This window comes from Gossypium raimondii, chromosome 8, assembly GCF_025698545.1.
Source record: "Gossypium raimondii isolate GPD5lz chromosome 8, ASM2569854v1, whole genome shotgun sequence".
NCBI classification, from domain to species: domain Eukaryota; kingdom Viridiplantae; phylum Streptophyta; class Magnoliopsida; order Malvales; family Malvaceae; genus Gossypium; species Gossypium raimondii.
Genome location: NC_068572.1, coordinates 61,028,196 through 61,046,801, shown reverse-complemented (window position 1 = coordinate 61,046,801; position 18,606 = coordinate 61,028,196). Strand labels below are relative to the sequence as shown.

At 32.8% G+C, this 18,606-nt stretch overlaps 3 protein-coding genes and 1 non-coding gene across 4 annotated transcripts; 2 read left to right on the top strand and 2 right to left on the bottom strand.

Moving 5' to 3' along the window:
- Positions 1–402: 402 nt before the first annotated feature.
- TRNAM-CAU (transfer RNA methionine (anticodon CAU)) lies at positions 403–474 on the top strand. Its single transcript has one exon. It is a non-coding gene; the product is annotated as a tRNA-Met (tRNA).
- Positions 475–1,289: 815 nt separating this feature from the next.
- LOC105792804 (ribokinase) lies at positions 1,290–4,975 on the top strand. The gene is made up of 4 exons (XM_012621598.2): positions 1,290–1,972; positions 3,768–3,953; positions 4,499–4,694; positions 4,792–4,975. The coding sequence occupies exons 1-4, from the start codon at positions 1,334–1,336 to the stop codon at positions 4,881–4,883; spliced, it is 1,113 nt and encodes a 370-aa protein (XP_012477052.1). The 5' UTR covers positions 1,290–1,333; the 3' UTR covers positions 4,884–4,975.
- Positions 4,976–6,044: 1,069 nt separating this feature from the next.
- LOC105792805 (hypothetical protein) lies at positions 6,045–7,665 on the bottom strand. The gene is made up of 2 exons (XM_012621601.2): positions 7,316–7,665; positions 6,045–6,421 (listed from the first exon to the last, which is right to left on the bottom strand). Exons 1-2 carry the CDS (start codon positions 7,522–7,524, stop codon positions 6,217–6,219), a joined length of 414 nt encoding a protein of 137 aa, XP_012477055.1. The 5' UTR covers positions 7,525–7,665; the 3' UTR covers positions 6,045–6,216.
- A 672-nt stretch (positions 7,666–8,337) lies between these two features.
- On the bottom strand, positions 8,338–14,865 carry LOC105792803 (ubiquitin carboxyl-terminal hydrolase 25). Its single transcript, XM_012621596.2, has 7 exons — positions 14,041–14,865; positions 13,303–13,378; positions 13,091–13,183; positions 11,586–11,672; positions 10,452–11,500; positions 9,625–9,753; positions 8,338–8,889 (listed from the first exon to the last, which is right to left on the bottom strand). Exons 1-7 carry the CDS (start codon positions 14,700–14,702, stop codon positions 8,766–8,768), a joined length of 2,220 nt encoding a protein of 739 aa, XP_012477050.2. The 5' UTR covers positions 14,703–14,865; the 3' UTR covers positions 8,338–8,765.
- Between the last annotated feature and the right edge of the window lie 3,741 nt (positions 14,866–18,606).

The window sequence follows — 18,606 nt, the reverse complement described above, 5'->3', positions numbered from 1 at the left end:
TGAATTTAAAAATAAATTTTAGATGTCAAAAGGTTAAGATTTAGTTAAGTAAGAAATTTTTTACTATTCGAAAATGTTTTAACTCGTTCCGTGGACAATTCTATTAACAAAACATCTTATTTAAATATTATATAAAATTTAAACTAAGAAAAATATAAAAACTTATAATATTTGTTAATTTTAAAAGCTTTAAAATAGTATAGGGACCGAAATAGAAATTTGATTATTTTTATATTAAAAAGTAGAGGGACCAAAATTGAAAATTCACCATTGTTGTTAAGAATGTAAAAAAGGAAAAGAGAAGCAAGGCAGGTATATATAGTAGTACAGGTAAGGTCTATTAATTGAACCAAAAAAATAGTGATTGGCAAAATTATTTGATCTTCATATGAATGTTAACTAATCAGAGTGGCGCAGCGGAAGCGTGGTGGGCCCATAACCCACAGGTCCCAGGATCGAAACCTGGCTCTGATATTTCCTCGTTTGGTTTTGTCGCAATTCTTTCATAATGTGGGCTATGAATGTATACTCAATTTTACTACATTATATATAATTTCACGTCGATTTAAAATCAATCTCTATATAAATATATTATAGGAAAAAAAGAAAAAAAATTTATTTTTTCTAAAATGTTTAATATTTTTAAAAATTATAAAAAATAGTTTTTTTTAATTTCAATGCATATTAACATTGTCATGCTTTAATTAGCTCGAAATATCACGTAATGTATTCTAATAGGTCTCGCATGTCAATTAATTTTTTCTAATTCTATAAGACTAAAAACATGCAACTTTAGCTAAAAATTAATTTAGGTATTAAAATGTAAAAATTAGTATAGTAGAAGGGTTAATTTATAGTTTAAGTCTTATTAGTATAATTTAGTCGATTAGAATCTATTACAGGTCCCATAACTCTTCATAAATTTGGAATTTAATCATTGTAGTTTTATTTCTGGAAATTTAATTTAATTACTTTTCAGATTTTAAAATTTAAGTTTAATTGCTTACACTATTATTTTTGTTAAATTTGTTTGTATGATATTTTAAAATAAAAAATACTCACTTGCTATTAATGCAACTAAAAAACGATATTGTAATGAATCTGAATTTAATAAAATAATTTTAATAGTATTAACAATTAAACCTGAATTTTAAAATCTGAAAAGTAGGGAGATTAAATTCCTAAAAATAAAGTATAGGAACTAAATTTTAACTTTTTGAAGAGTATAGGGACTTATGGCACATTTTAACCAATTTATTCCCATTCAGTGTTCATCACCCTAATACAGAGACTTTCAGTCCCATTTTCTCACCAGCTGTTGAAACAAAGAAACATGGAAGGGATCGCCTTTTCACCATCAAATAATTTCAATTGCTATCCCCAAATCCATCCCATCAAAACCCTAATCCCAATCCCATTTCGATTCTGCAATTACAAAACGAATAACCCAAACCAATCCCTTCTTTCCTTTTCCATAAACTCAAGCAAAACCACCCAAACCCCAATAACCCAACCCCCACCATTAGTCGTAGTTGGCTCAGCAAATGCTGATATCTATGTGGAGATCGACAGATTACCCACGGAAGGAGAGACTATTTCAGCCAAAAATGGTCAAACTCTTGCAGGAGGCAAAGGAGCTAACCAGGCCACCTGTGGTGCTAAACTTTCTTACCCAACATATTTTGTGGGACAAGTAGGTGATGATGCGCATGGGAAATTGATAACTCAGGCATTGGGGAATGGTGGGGTTCGTTTGGAGTATTTGAAGAGCTTGGGTGGTGGTGTTCCTACTGGTCATGCTGTGGTGATGTTACAATCTAATGGGCAGAATTCGATCATCATTGTTGGTGGTGCTAATATGAGTTCTTGGCCTGACAAGTTGTCTGATCAGGACTTGGATGTTGTTAAAAATGCTGGCATTGTTTTGCTTCAGAGGGAAATCCCTGATTCTGTTAACATTCAAGTTGCTAAGGTTGGGACCTTTATGCTTTTATGTCTTTTATTTCTTTTGGTAATGCTATGGATGATTTTAGAATTTGGTCAAAAGGATGATGCTTTTAAGCTGGAAAGAGTTGCACTGTGTGCATTTGAAATGATTTACCATTATGGGATTTTTATGATCTTCAAGGAACTGTAGGACCTTCAATTGAGGTTAAAAAGTGCTTTTGAAAAGTGGGTGGGAAAGTATTCTGGAAAAGTTTGGCTGTGTTTACCATTGCTGACAAAAAGTTTGTAGAAAAATAAATTGTTCATTCTGGATATAATGTTGTAAAGTAGAAGATAAGTTGGACTTCTTTAATGAGTAAAAGAAAGTAATTTTAGCTAAAAGCACTTTTGTAAAAGCCGAGAGCTAAAAATTTTTAGCCTTTTGGTTTGGGTTAAAACCTGAGTTTAAGAAGATGGTTTGGTTTGAAAAGCTCCTTATTTATCATTGCTTTTGAGCTTTTGGTTTCAAATCATGGTTTGAGTTGAAAAACACTTTTCAAACGGAGCTTGAGCCTCTTGATGTTTAGTCTTACATATTTACTAGTTTATTGCATAACATCTCAAATTAATATGGTTAAGCAGTTTTTAATATGTTCTTTGAATATTACGTCCAGATTTATGATTTCAAAGATGTGTTTATGTCTGGTGAACGGTAATATTCAAAGTTAGGAAATCCTTTACCATGGTGATTCTAGTCTTGCTAATTAGAAGTAGCCTTTTAGCTGTTTTTCTTTTAGTATTTTGCTTTGGGGATTGAAAAGCTTCGAAGAATGTAGATGTCATTCAATGATTATTAACTTATGCTACCAACTACAGTGCTAAAGTATAGAAGTGCTTAGAAATTCTGAGAGACATTCCATTAGCAAAGCTTATTAGGGTGTTACTATTTATCCTTAAGTTGGTATTCTATTTTTTTTTCTTTCCGGCCCAAGATCATTCTACTAAAAACTTTAGTATGAACTCGTGTGATGAGGATCTTCTACATGGTTCACTCTGAACTTGGAGTTGTTGTGTACCTTATGCCTTAGAGAGTGCTCTATGGCTAAGCTTTGAGGCTTGAACATCTTGGTCATATTTGAAATTTGGGGTTTTACAATTTTGATATGCCCCTTTAAGTGTTTCCTTGCCTTCAATAATACAATAGAAGGAACTCTGAATAGTTTTATATATCAAAAGTCACACAATAGAAGGAACTCTAGATTGAGAAGGCAACAACAGTTTGTGAGAACGATATAAGATGGGTTTGAGATGCCTTTGAAAAAATAAGGGATGCTAGGATCTTATATTTTAGGTTGCATGGATGCATTTCCATTTTAATTTGATGTTAAATAAGATTTGGATTTTGTGATACCATCCTCAAAAGTAGGCTTAATTCTTAGAGAAAAGATTTTGGGGATTGTTATAGTTATTTGGAGATGGTTGGGTATTTGTTTAGGGTTCTTTGGTCAGAAAAGGAAAGTGGTGTGGTTGTAAAGTGAACTCTACCTCAATCAGATTCGTGTCGGTTATTCTCAATTCAAAGTTGAAGAGATTGTTGATAATATTGTGACTGCTACATTGGTAGGCTGGTGTAGTGACATAAAATTTATCCTCTTTAGTAGCCAAAAGCTAAGGTCTCGGGTTCTCCATTGACAATGAAGTCCATTTGGTCTAATTGAAGGTGAACTTGATATTTGCCTATTTGGTCTTGGGTTCTCTACTATATTCTTTTTGCTTCACTGATATGGACTTTACATGGTAGAATTTACTAGTTCAGTCTCTCTTTCGATGTTTCTTTTCAGGCTGCGAAGGGTGCTGGTGTTACCGTAATTATGGATGCTGGTGGAATGGATGCACCAATGCCCCAAGAACTTCTAAAGTTTGTTGATATCTTTAGCCCAAATGAATCTGAACTCAGACGATTGACGGGAATGCCTACTGATAATTTTGAGCAGATTAGTCAAGCGGCTGCAAAATGTCACAAAATGGTGAGTTTTTCTACACCTGAAAAAGGCCTTAGTTTGTCATTTTATTAAACCTTAACATATAAGCTTTTAAAGTCAATTGTCACAACAATTCAGTATTGGCAACAACTGTGGTGATTACCACAAATTTTTGTCCTTTAGATATGTTTCACGTGCAACAATTACTTCTCCCCTCTTTCATGGCTAATTCCGTTAGTGATCAATAGAGAACATGCTTGTAGTACTAGTTGAAACATGTGGACTAGCATGGTGAACAATCCCACACACATTTTGCAGAAATAGACACAGTAAAAGTATTATGGAGGCCCTTATATTAGGAGTCAGATTGTATTTTGCCCCCTTTACTCAAAAAATAAGCGAATTAGTTCCTGTATGTTAGATTAAAGAGTAAACTAGTATGCTTTTTTTTTGTGTGTCTTGTTTGATCAGTTCTAGTTTTAGCTCGAATAAATGGCCTTAAGTAATGAGCAAGCTTTTTGTGGAAACTATACAAGTCTCTAGGCAGATGCCAAGTTTTTTACTACGAGTTAAATGTGAATAACTTTCAGGGTGTTAGGCAAGTTCTTGTGAAACTTGGGGCCAAGGGATCTGCTTTATTCATAGAAGGTGAGGAACCAATAACACAGCCTATCATTCCTGCCGCACAAGTTGTAGATACAACAGGAGCTGGGGATACATTTACCGCATCCTTTGCTGTGGCTCTCGTAGAAGGAAAGTCCAAAAGGGAATGCTTGAACTTTGCCGGTATTCCTCGCCCTCTATCAGTTACTCGTATATGTGTATATATATAGGCCATGACCTTGCCTATCTTGACATATATTCTGTTTGAACAATTCCACAGCTGCAGCAGCCTCTCTTTGTGTTCAAGTGAAGGGAGCCATTCCTAGCATGCCTGATCGAAAATCAATTTTGAATCTTCTTCAGTCTGTATGAATTTTATTCTGTTTTGCTTGATCATTCGTGGGCTCCTAAAACATCTGTGCGAATGTTGTTTTATAAATAAGGAAAAAAAGTTATTATTTTTCTTTCTGCTGCTTAATTTCAAAGTAGAGCTTCCTGTTAGAACACGAAAACTGGTTTGAAGAAGTCTTAAGCGTTGATCACTATTTTACCATTGTGAAGGACCGGTCTTGTTTGCAACGTAAATACGCTGTCTCTGTCCCAATGGGTACAATGTTACATGAATAATGAAAAGCTGGTAATACTTTGTTCTTTGTTGGCTTAATGTATAATTTGATACACTTTTTTCTAACATAATATTTGTGTTATTTTTTTATTCAATGTGATACCTGAATTTGACAAAAGTTATCACTTGACTTGAAAATAACAACGATAATTTTTTAGTGATTAATTCAAATTTTAAAATTAATTTGATGAAAATATATAATTATCTAATAATATTAGTAATTACCTTTTATCAAATTAATTTGAAAACCCAAATTAAATCATATCACTAAGTTGTATTTGACAAATTAAATAAATTTGCAGTTAAGACTAAATTTATTTTATTAACAAAATCATAAAATTTTTAAATATAATAATATTAGCAATTAACTTTAATCAAATCAACCCTAAAACTCAAATATAATAATATTAGTATTTCATTTATGAACAATATAGCAATATGATTGGACCGGTTCTATTGGTCGGGTCCTATTTTAAAATTCAATCAATTATTAAAAATTTACAAAAATAATAAATATATAAAAAGCATTTAAAAAAATTTAAAAATTGATTCAACCACCAATACAATCAATTTTTTAGTCCAATTTAACCGATTTCGATGGTTCACTCAAAAGTTGGTTCAAAGCCAATTTAACTCTTTCTCCGGATCGATACACTTGCTGTTCCCAATAATCATGGATAGCTATTAGCCTATTACTACAATTGAGTTGGCAAAATAACTGCATGTGTTCCCTCTTGATGCATAGACAACAACTCATGTCATAGATAGAAAGTATGATCCTCAAAACATATAAAGAAAAATTAGGAAAATATTGAATATATCCATATCCAACATTTACCCCAACAGCTATAATTTCACAGCAGTCCAAAACTAAACATCATGTATTTAAACAAAGCAGACAGAGAAGATAGAATAAGACCATATTTAATAAGCTAAATAAACATGAAGTACTGAGCTACAAATCATAATCAAACTTGAACAGTATAGAGGTATCTTACATCACCCCAAGCATTTATATTTTATTTCATAATAACAATGGAAAAAAGAAGGTAAATGAAGAGCATGAGGTTATAAAAGCACTCACTCAAACTTATAGTGTTTGTCAACAGCCACTGAAACTTCCCAAGTGCAACTCATCCCTTTAGGGAACTCAACTAAATCACCAGCACCAATTTCAACAAAGTCATTGCTACCATCAGGGTATACCTTGACTTTCCCTTCCAATAGATAACATGTCTCTTTTGAACTATATGTCCATGGGAATTTACTAGGTGGACAACCCCACCTGTTAAATATATATATCCAATCAGAAATGCTGCTATTGCTTAAATGTAAATGATGTTGATGAACAAAATGAAAAAGTGATGGACTACTAAGGTAATGAAAATGATCTTAACCCTGATGTACCATAAAGCACATAGGTTTAGAAGACACTTCTAATAAGAAAGAAAATGAAAACTTACACCTAATTACAGACAATCTAGAAAAATGAACCACCTAGCAACTAAGCAGTAAAAGTATCATGGAAGCTCCTATATTTGGAATCAGATTACATTTTACCTATTTTATTCAAAAAATTAGGTAAATTAATCGTTGGACGTTAGATTGAAAAGTAAATTGGTACTTTCTATTAAAATTTCATCTATTTCTATTGTTTAAAACAGATGTGGTTAATAGAACATGTGGTGTATCACATGCACCTCAGTAGAATTACCAATTTTTAACCATAAAAATGTGTAGGCTTTTAATCTAAAGGATCCGTTTGCTCTTCAATCTAGCATAATATAAAGACTGATTTGCCCAATTTGTTTAAGTAGAAAGTGCAAAACATAATCCGACTCCTAATAAAAAATAACACCGAAAACCAAAAAACCAAATACACTCCTTAGCATCACAAAGCATTCAACTATGAACCTTTTAGCAAAATCTAAACCAACACACAAGCCAAATGCTACTATTCAACATATATCGGAAAAATCCCTACGAGGCCTAAAGCATTTTCACTACTTATGCACTGGGTTCTTGCATTATATATATGTTGGGGGATTATTTGAGTGGCATTCTAGCTCCAATTTTCTACAAATAATCTCATCAATTTTAAAGGGAATTTGGATAAAAAAGAAAAACCCATCAATAAAAATAAAACCCCATCAATATATATATAAAGGTTTAGCCATACTTGGGCCACTGGCGTACACCAAGCTGAGAAAGCTTGGATTCTGAGGGGTTGGTTTCAACTTTGATGCCGAGTTTCTCAGTAGCCATGCTTTCGGATCTTATGTTAATAGCCGCCAAAGGACGACGAAGCGGTGAATGTTTGGGTTTGAGGGTGTTAGAGGGTAAGAATGAAGGTGAGGTTCCAGAAGCAAAGGCAAAAGCGGATGCCATTTTGTAAATTATTATTTTAACAAAGATCAGTCATTCATTCAAGAAAAGAAAGGCCCAACCAAACTGCTGCAAATTCATTAGTATTTAGTGATGATGGGATAATATGGGCCGTTCCTGCCTCATCTTTTTCCAAGCCGATTCATCTTTGACGTCTGGCATTTTCCCATTTGTTTTTCAAGGCTTTCCTTTTTATCAAACAATTATGTATTTTTTTGCACAGTTATGCATTTATACATTTATTTTTCCACATATTTCTCTTCTTTTTTTCAAACTGTTGTGGCTGCATTTCAAATAAATAAACGATTGGTCAAGAAATATACTTTATTTTTATGGGCGAGAATTGAACTCCTAACTTCACAGTTAAGGGATGAAGTTAGCAATTACCACAACAAACTTTATAATTTTAACTAAACTTGATTTTTTGATCCAAATTAGTACTTAGTTATTTGAATTAAGAAAGTTCAATACAATCCAATAAATATAATTTAATTGAATTTTAATATTGAGATGAAAATTAACTACTAATATTATAATTTAAATTGAATACTAATAAATTAATATTATTTAGACACCAAAATATATAATTTATATATTTTGTAAAATATAAGTATAAAAAGAAATCAAACTGGGGTATGAATATATTTATTATAATTGTAATCCGTGAAAAAGAGCACATGTCTCGATTATATTTATTCATTTTCCAGATAGATTTTAAGTGGAGCAACAATTGTAGGTTTTAACTCATAGTAAGTAATACACATAAACCTAGTATCATCGGATCACATTTTGATGGGAGAATTGTAATGCAATCCATACAATGAAGAATTTTAATACTAATTGATTTCTTCCAAAATGTTCTTCATACAAAATGAATTAAGATTTCCTCACTTTTCAGCCAAAACAAAATTATATTGAAGAAACAAGAAAACAACTTCCACAAGGCCTCAACAGATCAAAACTTTTGTCAATATTCCAACTCACCACTTTTACCTCGAAATCATTCATGGGGCAACCAGCGACAAGCATGTCCAAAGATGAATATCTAGTGCCATTGCCGGATCAACATACACCCAAAGATGTATATTCTTTCACTACAACACCGATTTGTACTATAGATTACACATGACAAGACACTGGCTAAGATAAGTTAGCCAAGAAGTTGGCATCCCTGATTACCTGAAAGTTGGAATAACTGGATCTGGAGATTGAACGGTTATTTGCTTCAGTATCGGTCGAGCTGATCAAGGAATTGGATGTTCTTGTTTTCTTCGGCTAAAAGATTGGATAAGTTTGATTAGTTCTTCCTTTAGTGGTTCGGGTATTTGTCGAATAAAACTGGCCTTTGCATCTGCAATCAACTTCTTCCTGCACAAAAGTAGTTGAAGGTAAGAATCAAGGTTTGACATTTGTGGGGATATAATTGCAATAAAAAGAATAGGAATTAAAAAGGAAAAAAAGAGTGTGTAGTGCATCTAGCAAAGGAAATAGAAAGGCCATTTGTTATGTTTTACTCCTGGAAAACTGCAAAAACTTGCTGCAAAGAAAAGGGGCATACAAATTGAAATCCATGGTGAAAGGGAACCAGACATCACACGGCATCCCTCATAAAACAAACATTACATCTCAAAATGACCATTTATCCTAAAACGATACATTATGTATGAAACCCGCAGCATTTTTGCAGGCAAGAAAGCAAACTAAATTCTTGCAAACTAAACATAAGCTCAAATCAGTTCAATCACAGCAACACTTCTATCTCATTATCCAGGTCCATGTATGCGCATGTTTATATCAAGGTTGAGTAATAAATAAGCCTTAGGTTTGAAAAACAATGCTTGAAAGCATTTTATTGACTCAAAAGCTCTGGGGAACCAAATCAGCCTTGGCTTGAAAAAAGAAAAAAAAAAATTGTCTTTCTTTGCAAGTATATGCTTCTACAGAAATTTGTCATACATGCCAACAATTTACACCAATTTGATGAAAATCTACAGCAAGAAGAATGCATCAAAATTCCTAAAGAAAATCATGCATGCAAAGTAAAAATAGAAATTAAATTTCCCATACATGGAAGTGTTACATAACAGTTCAACAAAGACTTACTCTAAATCATTGCCACTCAGGGTGTTTCCAATCTCCAGCGCATATGACTGCTTCTTCAAATTCATGAAATTGTAAACATTATAGTACCAGCCACAGGATCGCAAAACTGAAGAAGCTTCTTTTTTCAACCTGGTAAATATTGCATTGAAAATTAAAAGCATGCCAAAATAACAAAGATGATGTTAAGCAATAAAAAACCAAATTTTCACTAGTTGAACACAGTATAAAAGCTGAACTATAAAGAAATTGTATGTAACTAAAATATTCATGCCAGTAAGGATTCAATTTTCTAAGCCCTGCTAACTATTGTCTGATGCGGCATGCATACATCAATAATATAATCAAGTTAACAAGCATTTTTTCTGGTTCTTTCACACAGCGACTAATTCCAAATGCGACTTGCTCATCAGTGCAGGTTAACAGCAGCAAGTAGACCTGGGATTGCTGAACACAAAATTAAACATGACATGGAAGAAAATAATTAAAACACACTATGAAACACAAACACAACACAAATACAAAAACATGCCAAAATCTAGGAAACACAAATCATCAATATGTCAAAAGTGAACACACAAATTGCCAGGTTTCTTCGTCTCGAAAAATACAAGAACATGACATGAATACATAAATTGCCAGGTGACTTCGAACACAGTGACTTCTAACTGATCTCCAAATTGAGAGAGATTTTGGAACTGGACAATCATAAAAGACAATGCTATTAAAATTAACAGAACCACATAATCACAAACAACTAATATGCTGCACTTAGTGAGTAAAAAATGTATATTATATCAACAAAGCAATTGAGATAGATTGCAGCTTACATTTCTTTCATGTTTTCCACTTCTGCACGAGATCGAACATCTTGGGAAAGCAAAAGACAGGACTTTCTTGCCAGCATGGATAAATCACAGGAGTCTTCTATTTTCTTAAGCGCTGAGTAATCACAGCAATCTCCCAATTTTTCATTTGGCTCTGAGTTAACATAGGAGTCTTTTAGTTTTGTCATTAGACTTGAGTTACCACAAGAGTCCTTTGGTTTTCTATTTGGCCCCAAAATATCACAAGAGGCTTCCGGTTTTCTCTTTAGCCCTGAGAAATTAAAGGAACCGTTCCATTTTCTCTTTGACCCTAAAACATTACAGGAATCTTCAGATTTTCTATGTGGCCCTAAGATATCACAAGAATCTTCTAATTTTTGCTTTGCTTCTGAGATATCAGATGAATCTTCTGATTTCTTTTGCTTTGAGTTATCACAGGCATTAAAATTAGCATTATTAACCTCAACTCCAACAGCCATCCTACTGCTACCATTAACTACAAAAGGATCTGATTTCATAGAATTTCCATTTGTCAATGCAAATGGTTGGCTTTTTTCACTACCACCAGTATCAACTTTTCTGCTCTTGTCAATAACATTCCTGTTCATCAATGGCAACATATCTTTCTTATTCTTGTCCACATGAATTGAATCTTTTGAAACTCCATTCACGGTGATGTTTTGAGTCTTATGGAAGTCAATTTTTCCATTAACCGTAATTGGAAGCTTTTTGGGACCAGGTTTTTCAGAAATGTTGAATTTCACCCATGGGGTTGAAGACTGTTTCCCAACCTTATCATTCTGTGAAAATTGCTCAACAAAAGGTTTTGTTTGGACCGGTTTCAATTGGACAGCTTTCAAGACTTTGGATGTCTCACTTCCATTAGAAACATGCGGTTTAGCTCCATTGGAAGAAAATGTAGTGCTCAAAGACCCAGGCCTTTGGTTAGTACGAGAAAAGAAAAGAATATAAACCTTCTCTGACAAGACCTCCTGCAGGGTTGAAAGTGAGACAAAGGAGTCATTGCAACAATACCACCTGCCCATTGCATCCTTTACGAACAAAAAACAAATATCAGCAAATAATTTAAGAGTGCCTTGAAGCATACATATAAGGTGGAAGAAACATGATAAGCACCTTGATATATGCATAATAGTGTCCAGATTCTGGTGAGGACCCTGAGTGGACAATAGTACCAAATAGGCTATACTCTTGCCGTGGATCCTGCATTGGAAATAACAACAAAATTACAAAAAAAAAAAAAAAGAAGAAGAAGAGGGGATAGATTATATATGGCACATAACAAGTATAACCCATCATTTTGTATGGGATAACAAAGAAAATGCTCAAGTGTGTCAAATTCTTTTGGGCAAAACTGCTAGAGTTGGAGAGACTTGTCAAGTAAAGGTGTAGAAGAATGGGACTGTTTTGCTTACTTTAGCAATGCTAATGGGGTAATAGAGACATAATCTTACATTTAAGAAATTTATTTTCCTAGTTTTGCTCTCCTATGCAAGCTCGGTTTCTCCAGATCATTTTAGAGTTGGAGAGACTTGTCAAGTAAAGGTGTAGAAGAATGGGACTGTTTTGCTTACTTTAGCAATGCTAATGGGGTAATAGAGACATAATCTTACATTTAAGACATTTATTTTCCTAGTTTTGCTCTCCTATGCAAGCTCGGTTTCTACAGATCATTTTAGATGTCGGTTGCTTCAGCGTTTCTTCAACCTACATTTTTTCTATTTATTCAGTCTTACATTGTGTACCCAATATACCCCCTACACATGAGCCCCACTCAAGCACTCCCTACAAACTTTACTACTTGTAAAAAGAGAGCAGTAATCCCTAATACTATATTGAGAATCTTTTACCCTGAAATAAAAGGCACATTTCCATAATAAGCTAAGTGCACTATACCCATCAAAATTCCTTCTAAACTGTAGAGAATACATTACCATTCTTTCTAGCCACTGGTGGATTCTAGCAGCAGTGTGCCAATTGCAGTTGACCTCTAAAATGCATTTGAAGCTATTTCTTCCACTTCTAAAAATCTAAAACATCCCAAGGTAACCAGGCAAATATCTCCTTAATCTGAAAGGAGTTTTAATATTCTCTTCTTGCAGATTAAAGTCTAGACTATATTAATTGGGTAAACTCCATTATCCATTTTTTCAGTAGATTTTTAAAAGATAACCCATCAAGAATCACACTTAACAGATGACTTAAACTGGCAAGAAGAACAAGAAGTGCTCGACAATAGTTTAGTCCATTACAAGTTAGCGTTGACACTAGGGTTTTCATTTCTATAGTTGACTCCATCGCAAATCAAACAATCATGGAGATTACAACATGTTTAAAGTCCAACATTCCACCATTCCATATTGATATTCAGGCTATTTGGACAAATGAAATGACAAAATATTTTATATTTGAAGATTAGAGCTCAATGTCCCAGCAATGTACATTAATTTTTAGGAAATCACTTATACCACCTTCTAGAGAGGTATCATTAGTTAACTTGCAACAACACACATCTTTATTAGTCACTGAGTTAAACTTAGATGATAGAATTAACAGAATGCTGCAAATGTAACTTGTACCAACCAAGCAAACTTATATGTAGAAGAAACAGCTTAACACACCTGGCTAGCTTTGCACATGAAGCTTGAAAGAACCAAAACTTCTTCGAATGTGACAGGCCTATTAATCTTCCCACCAAAGATTCCCTCAAATCTCTGCCATAACAATCCAACAACCACTCCTTTAATCCAAGAAACAATAAAAGAAAACTAACTTAAACAATTATAATATTGGCAATGAAAACCAAGACTAAGATTTTAAAAACATGCCAAACCTTCAGTTGAACCACAAGGATATTAGGTGCTTGACGTATAGACAGTTGCTTCCTTGCTGCCATCAATTTCTTACAACTAAAAATCCATAAGTTTCTCATTCAAAACACAATAAGCCAAAACAAAATGTGCCAATCACACGGGTCTCTCTTGCATTTGCAGTTTTTTTCCTCCTAAAAGGTTTATATAGTAAAAATGATGAAAAATACAAAACCATAACAGATAAAGAAAAATGCCTATAGGAATAATATCAAACCTAAAATATTTATGCTACACAAAACTAAAACCATATATTGCGATGTCTAGAAAACCCATATTGCTAGCTTTTTAGTTGTTCCTTTGTTCTTTTTGCTTCTGAAAGTACAAGCATGTAATAAAAGCAAACAAGACACTAGCCAAACAAATATTGCTCCCTTTGATTGCTACTTTTACTACTTCGATATATATATATATATATATATATTTGGTAAAGGGAAAAGGATAGGGGTAGGGGTAGGGGTAGGGGTAGGAATTGTTTATGATCGAACCCGGGTATCAAGCCCTTTGTCACTCCATCCGTGGTTCAGTTGACTACTACATCGATATACTAGTTTCATTTCCTTTTACCACATCGATTCTTCACAAACATTGTCTATTATTAATTAGTCTATGTTGAAAGCAAAAGCAACGTCAAAATGATACCCAAACAAATAAAACCAAGAATTTAAGTAAGTTGGAATTTGAACTGAATTTGAACTTACTTCTCACACTTGTACTTATTATTCCCATCCAAAACTTCAGGCTGAAAGAACTTACGCAGAGCTTCCTTAAGTGAACCACTATTCAAAATATCAAGGCTAATATCCATAATCTCATCAACCTTATTTGACTCCCCACCACACCCCAAACACTTAACCTGGCTTTGCAAAGCACCCCCAAATATCTCCTTAACTACGGTATTGTCATTGACAGCTTCTTCTCTTCCTCCTCCTTCACTTCCCTTTAGCCGCAACTTCTTTAAAAGCAGACACGTGTTATGGCAAGCATCGATAACGTAACGCAAGAACTCATGCGCGTCCTCTTGTAGACCGAACCGGAAGTGCTCGGCGAAGATTTTAAGGCAGCTTTGGATCTGGGAAGGAGCGTCGAGGGTGAGATCGAGGGTTAAGGAGCGTGTGATCCACGCTTCGAGGATACAGAAAGGACAGTCTCGGGGTTTCTTAGAGGCGGAGGCGTCGCAAGAGGACGAGTGTTGGGAACGGAGACAGAAATTGGCGAGCGGCGGAGTATAGGTGAGGCACTGAAGGACGCTGTTGACGTAACAAGAGTTGCCGAGGTTTCTTAAGCCTAAAGGAGGGCCTTTCTTCCGTTTTTCACTGAGTAGACTCGGCTGCCAAGTCATTTGCAACTCGACAATTCCCATTAACGGCGGTGATCCTCCTTCGCCGATCTCTCATCGGACGGCCACTCCCACCAGGAACGCAATCGCATTTCCTTCAAATTTTTAGGGAAATTCGCTCTCAAAAATCAAAATTTCCCCCCCTTTCCCCATTGCCAGGTTTCGTTGCTTTCTTTTTTTCCCCCTTTAATTTCCCATTTTTCTCAATTAATTTGGTCAACTAAAGTCTTGGTCTTTATTTTGTTTTTATTCACTTTAGGTGAAATTGTAGTTTTAATCCTTTATTATGGTATAATTTGAAATTTAATCATTCTATTTTAATCTTTTATTTTTATAATGTTTTATTTAGTCCAAAATTGCTAACACTTGTAACTAATCTTGCTCAAGTGTGAATGTGAAATTTCTCTAAAATTATCTTTAAGCAATCATCTTAGGTCTAAATTTATATTAGATTAAGTTGTTTGACTGAAATCTTTTCTTTTCTTTTTAAATAGTCTTGTATAATTGGTTCGTCTATAAATTATTTTTAAAAAGTTGTACATCAACACTTGAGTAGAATAGTTAACCGTATTGATGCTAAAATTTGATTGGACTGTTTAATTGAACTTATTAAATAAGAACCAATGACATAAAATCGAATATCAAGCAAGCCATCGACCTTATTATAAATAAAAAAATTGAGAGAAGAAACAATTTAAGTATATTTTAATATTTTATTTAATTATTATTGAATTGATTGTTGAATTGACTGTATAAACAATTCGGTTGCAAATTCAATTTTACGATATTAATTAATATTGTGAACGCTTTAATAACATTATAAAATTCGATGACCACCTTGTGTCAAATTAGACTAAAGTAATAGAAGGAAAAAGAAAAGAACTAGGCCTTTTATTTATTTATTTGAAGATTTAATTATGGATTTTATTTATTCACCTTTATGAAAATTGAAAAGTTGTTCTATCTATTTTGATTTGTCAAAATTTGATCCTCCTACTTGTTGAAAATTCAGAAACTAATCCAATTAGTAACATTGTTAAACCTTAGCTAGAAAATCAATTACAATGAATTAACAAATTATATGCAAAAAATTAGTAAAAACCAACGGTTCAAATTTATGTTTTTACTAACAATTGGATTAAGTTCTTAGTTTTTGTAAAGTAGAAGGATGAAATTTAGAATTAGACCTTTTGTGAGCATACCTACCTTTTTTTGTTTAGGGTCCATTCCTATGTTTTTCCTTGGCTTTTGGTGAATTGGGCTTTTCTTATATCAAAGAAAAATAAGATGAAAAAAAAAACAGTGGGAAAAGAGGAAATAGAAATTGTATGCAATTTATTTTTTCAGATAAATTAATTTTAAATTATAAATAAAATAATTAATTTTATTTTTTACTGCATTCTTTTGTTTTCCTCTCAATTATACAAATATGACATAATTTATTTTAATACGATATGAAATTTATCTTTTAACTCTATTATTCGATTAAATTGTTGAGTGTCGGATACCTTAGTGTTCTTATATTTATATAGTGTACCACATCTTATATTCATGTAAGTATAGTCGAGAAAAAAATTAAAAATGGAAAATCGAAATGAATCGTGGTGTTTAAATAATTTAAAAAAAATTAAAAAGTTGTGGTTACTTAAACTGAATTGAATCATATTTTTATTCCATAAATATGTGTTACATGTTTTTTTAATTTTCATAAGAACCAGGAATAATTTTATTAATCTTTAATGCCTTGCCATATCAAGAGATCTTGTCCAACATAGTTCTTGTCACTTGCCTCTTGCCTCTTGCCTCTCTTACATGTTTGACACTTAAGAGTTTCGATTTTGGCACCTCGACAAATTAAAGAGTCATATCCATCTTTTGCATGGTAACACGTGAATCTTCACCGAGTCCAATTACTAAGGCCATCAAGTCCAATCAACGCTTAGCTAAGGGGCTACCCATACCTTCCAAAACCACCTACAAGGCCAAGATCTTAACACATGTAAGAAGTTTCCCATGTCTACGTAACCAACTTAAAGCTATCTTAGCAAGAAGAGGCAAGACATTTCTTTAAGAAAAGGGAATGGGGGAAGATATAATCTCCCACACCTATAGCAATTTCCGCATCATCACTATGTGAATAGTCATTCTCCTCTTACAACAATGATTTTGAAGCTCATTAATTTCTCTTTCTTTCTTTCCAATTCATGGAAATTATTTCTCTCAAAAATATCATATTTAGGGTTTTAACTTGAATTCTTTCATTAAAACCTAAAATTTATTGTGAAACTGATTAATTTTTAGTCACTACATTAATCGAATGTAACAATCTATCATTATTATCAAAGTACACCCACTTAGTAGAATAGTCATATTTCTATTTTTCATAGATGATATTAAAAAATAATTAAAACATAAAAAAATATAAATACACATAATGCCAAAAAAATAGTAAGATTCTTTTAATCATTAGAGGAAAGGGACGACAAAATTTGAATATGCATCGTGTAAATGCTAGACAAAAAATTTAATCACTACTTCAAACAAGTTTTAACAAATATAATAAAGTTTTGTGTTTAAAAAATATTGTAAGACTTTTAGGAAAAAATACCATGTAATTCATTACCATCATAAATAGGAAGATAATATGCTTTAATACATTTGAACTCACATCCTCCTGCATTGACAATAATGCCCATGCCAATCGAATTAAGACTCAATCAACATGTTTCTACTATTATTAAGAAATGTAGAGAGAGTAAAGAAATTGTCAAGTCAAAATTGATTTTTATAAATTTTATATAAAAATAAAAAAACATTTTCATAACAATATTTATTAGGGTAAACTACAAAAATAGCCACTTTTGTTTGTCTCAAATTATATTTTAGTCACTTATGTTTGAAATGTTACATTTTAGTCACTTACGTTACCATTTGGTTACAAATTGGCCACTCTGTCATCAAGCTCCGTTACCTCCCTAATGACAATCCTACATGGCAGTCTAAATGAGTTTTAAACGCCAACTTGGATGCCTAAGGGGGACGAGGATAAGTTTTTTATTAAATAAATTTAATTAATTAAAAATTTTAAATTAATTACACCTTGAACTGGAAAAGAAAATTCATTCCTCTCTTTTTTCTTTTAGTTTTCTTTTCCATTTTGACTAAAAAAACTATTTTCATCCCAGTTGGATATCCAAGTTGGCATTTAAAACCTATTTGGACTGTCACGTAAAATTGCCGTTAGGGAGGTGATGGATCTTAACAGTAGAGTGACTACTTCGTAACAAAATGTTAATGTAAGTGACTAAAACGTAACATTTCAAACATAAATGATTAAAATATAAATTGAGACAAACAAAAGTGACTATTTTGTAGTTTACTCTATTTATTATTTTATTAAAAAAAGTTTTTTGATGCGAAATGAACAAAAGTCGACTAGGATTAATTTAAAATAAAGTTTATATTTAGTGTATTAATAAGGTATAATCTTATTTGCATTATCGGTGAATTGGATGGTGATAAATTATTAAATTATAATTATAATTAAAATAAATATATGTGATTTAAATTTAGTTTATATTACGAGTTACAATATCACATTAAATATATATATTAGAAAAACCAAACAAGGAACATACAAATTAGACCGCCCGGCCCGACGGCCCGCCCGAAATATGGGAGGGTTCAAGTAAAAATATAGGCCCGAAATATGGGCTTGGGTAAAAAAATGAGGCCCATTTAAAAAAATGGGCCGGGCTCGGGCTCAACTTTTTTGGCCCGAGCTCAGCCCGACCCGGCCCGAATATAATAAATATTTTTTTTATTTTTAAATTTTAAAATACTTTAAAAATATTTTTTATTTTTATTTTTAAAATATTTTTTGTGTTTATTAAAAATCGAGCCGGGCCGGGCTCGGGCTTATTATTTT

Coding starts and splice junctions, on each gene's coding strand:
- LOC105792804 (XM_012621598.2), top strand. CDS start 1,334: ATGGAAGGGATCGCCTTTTCACCATCAAATAATTTCAATTGCTATCCC. Junction 3,954..4,498: donor CTGCAAAATGTCACAAAATG/GTGAGTTTTTCT, acceptor AATAACTTTCAG/GGTGTTAGGCAAGTTCTTGT. Junction 4,695..4,791: donor GGAATGCTTGAACTTTGCCG/GTATTCCTCGCC, acceptor ACAATTCCACAG/CTGCAGCAGCCTCTCTTTGT.
- LOC105792805 (XM_012621601.2), bottom strand. CDS start 7,524: ATGGCATCCGCTTTTGCCTTTGCTTCTGGAACCTCACCTTCATTCTTA. Junction 6,422..7,315: donor GGTGTACGCCAGTGGCCCAA/GTATGGCTAAAC, acceptor TATATTTAACAG/GTGGGGTTGTCCACCTAGTA.
- LOC105792803 (XM_012621596.2), bottom strand. CDS start 14,702: ATGGGAATTGTCGAGTTGCAAATGACTTGGCAGCCGAGTCTACTCAGT. Junction 13,184..13,302: donor TCCTTGTGGTTCAACTGAAG/GTTTGGCATGTT, acceptor TTGTTATGGCAG/AGATTTGAGGGAATCTTTGG. Junction 11,673..13,090: donor TCATGTGCAAAGCTAGCCAG/GTGTGTTAAGCT, acceptor TTTCCAATGCAG/GATCCACGGCAAGAGTATAG.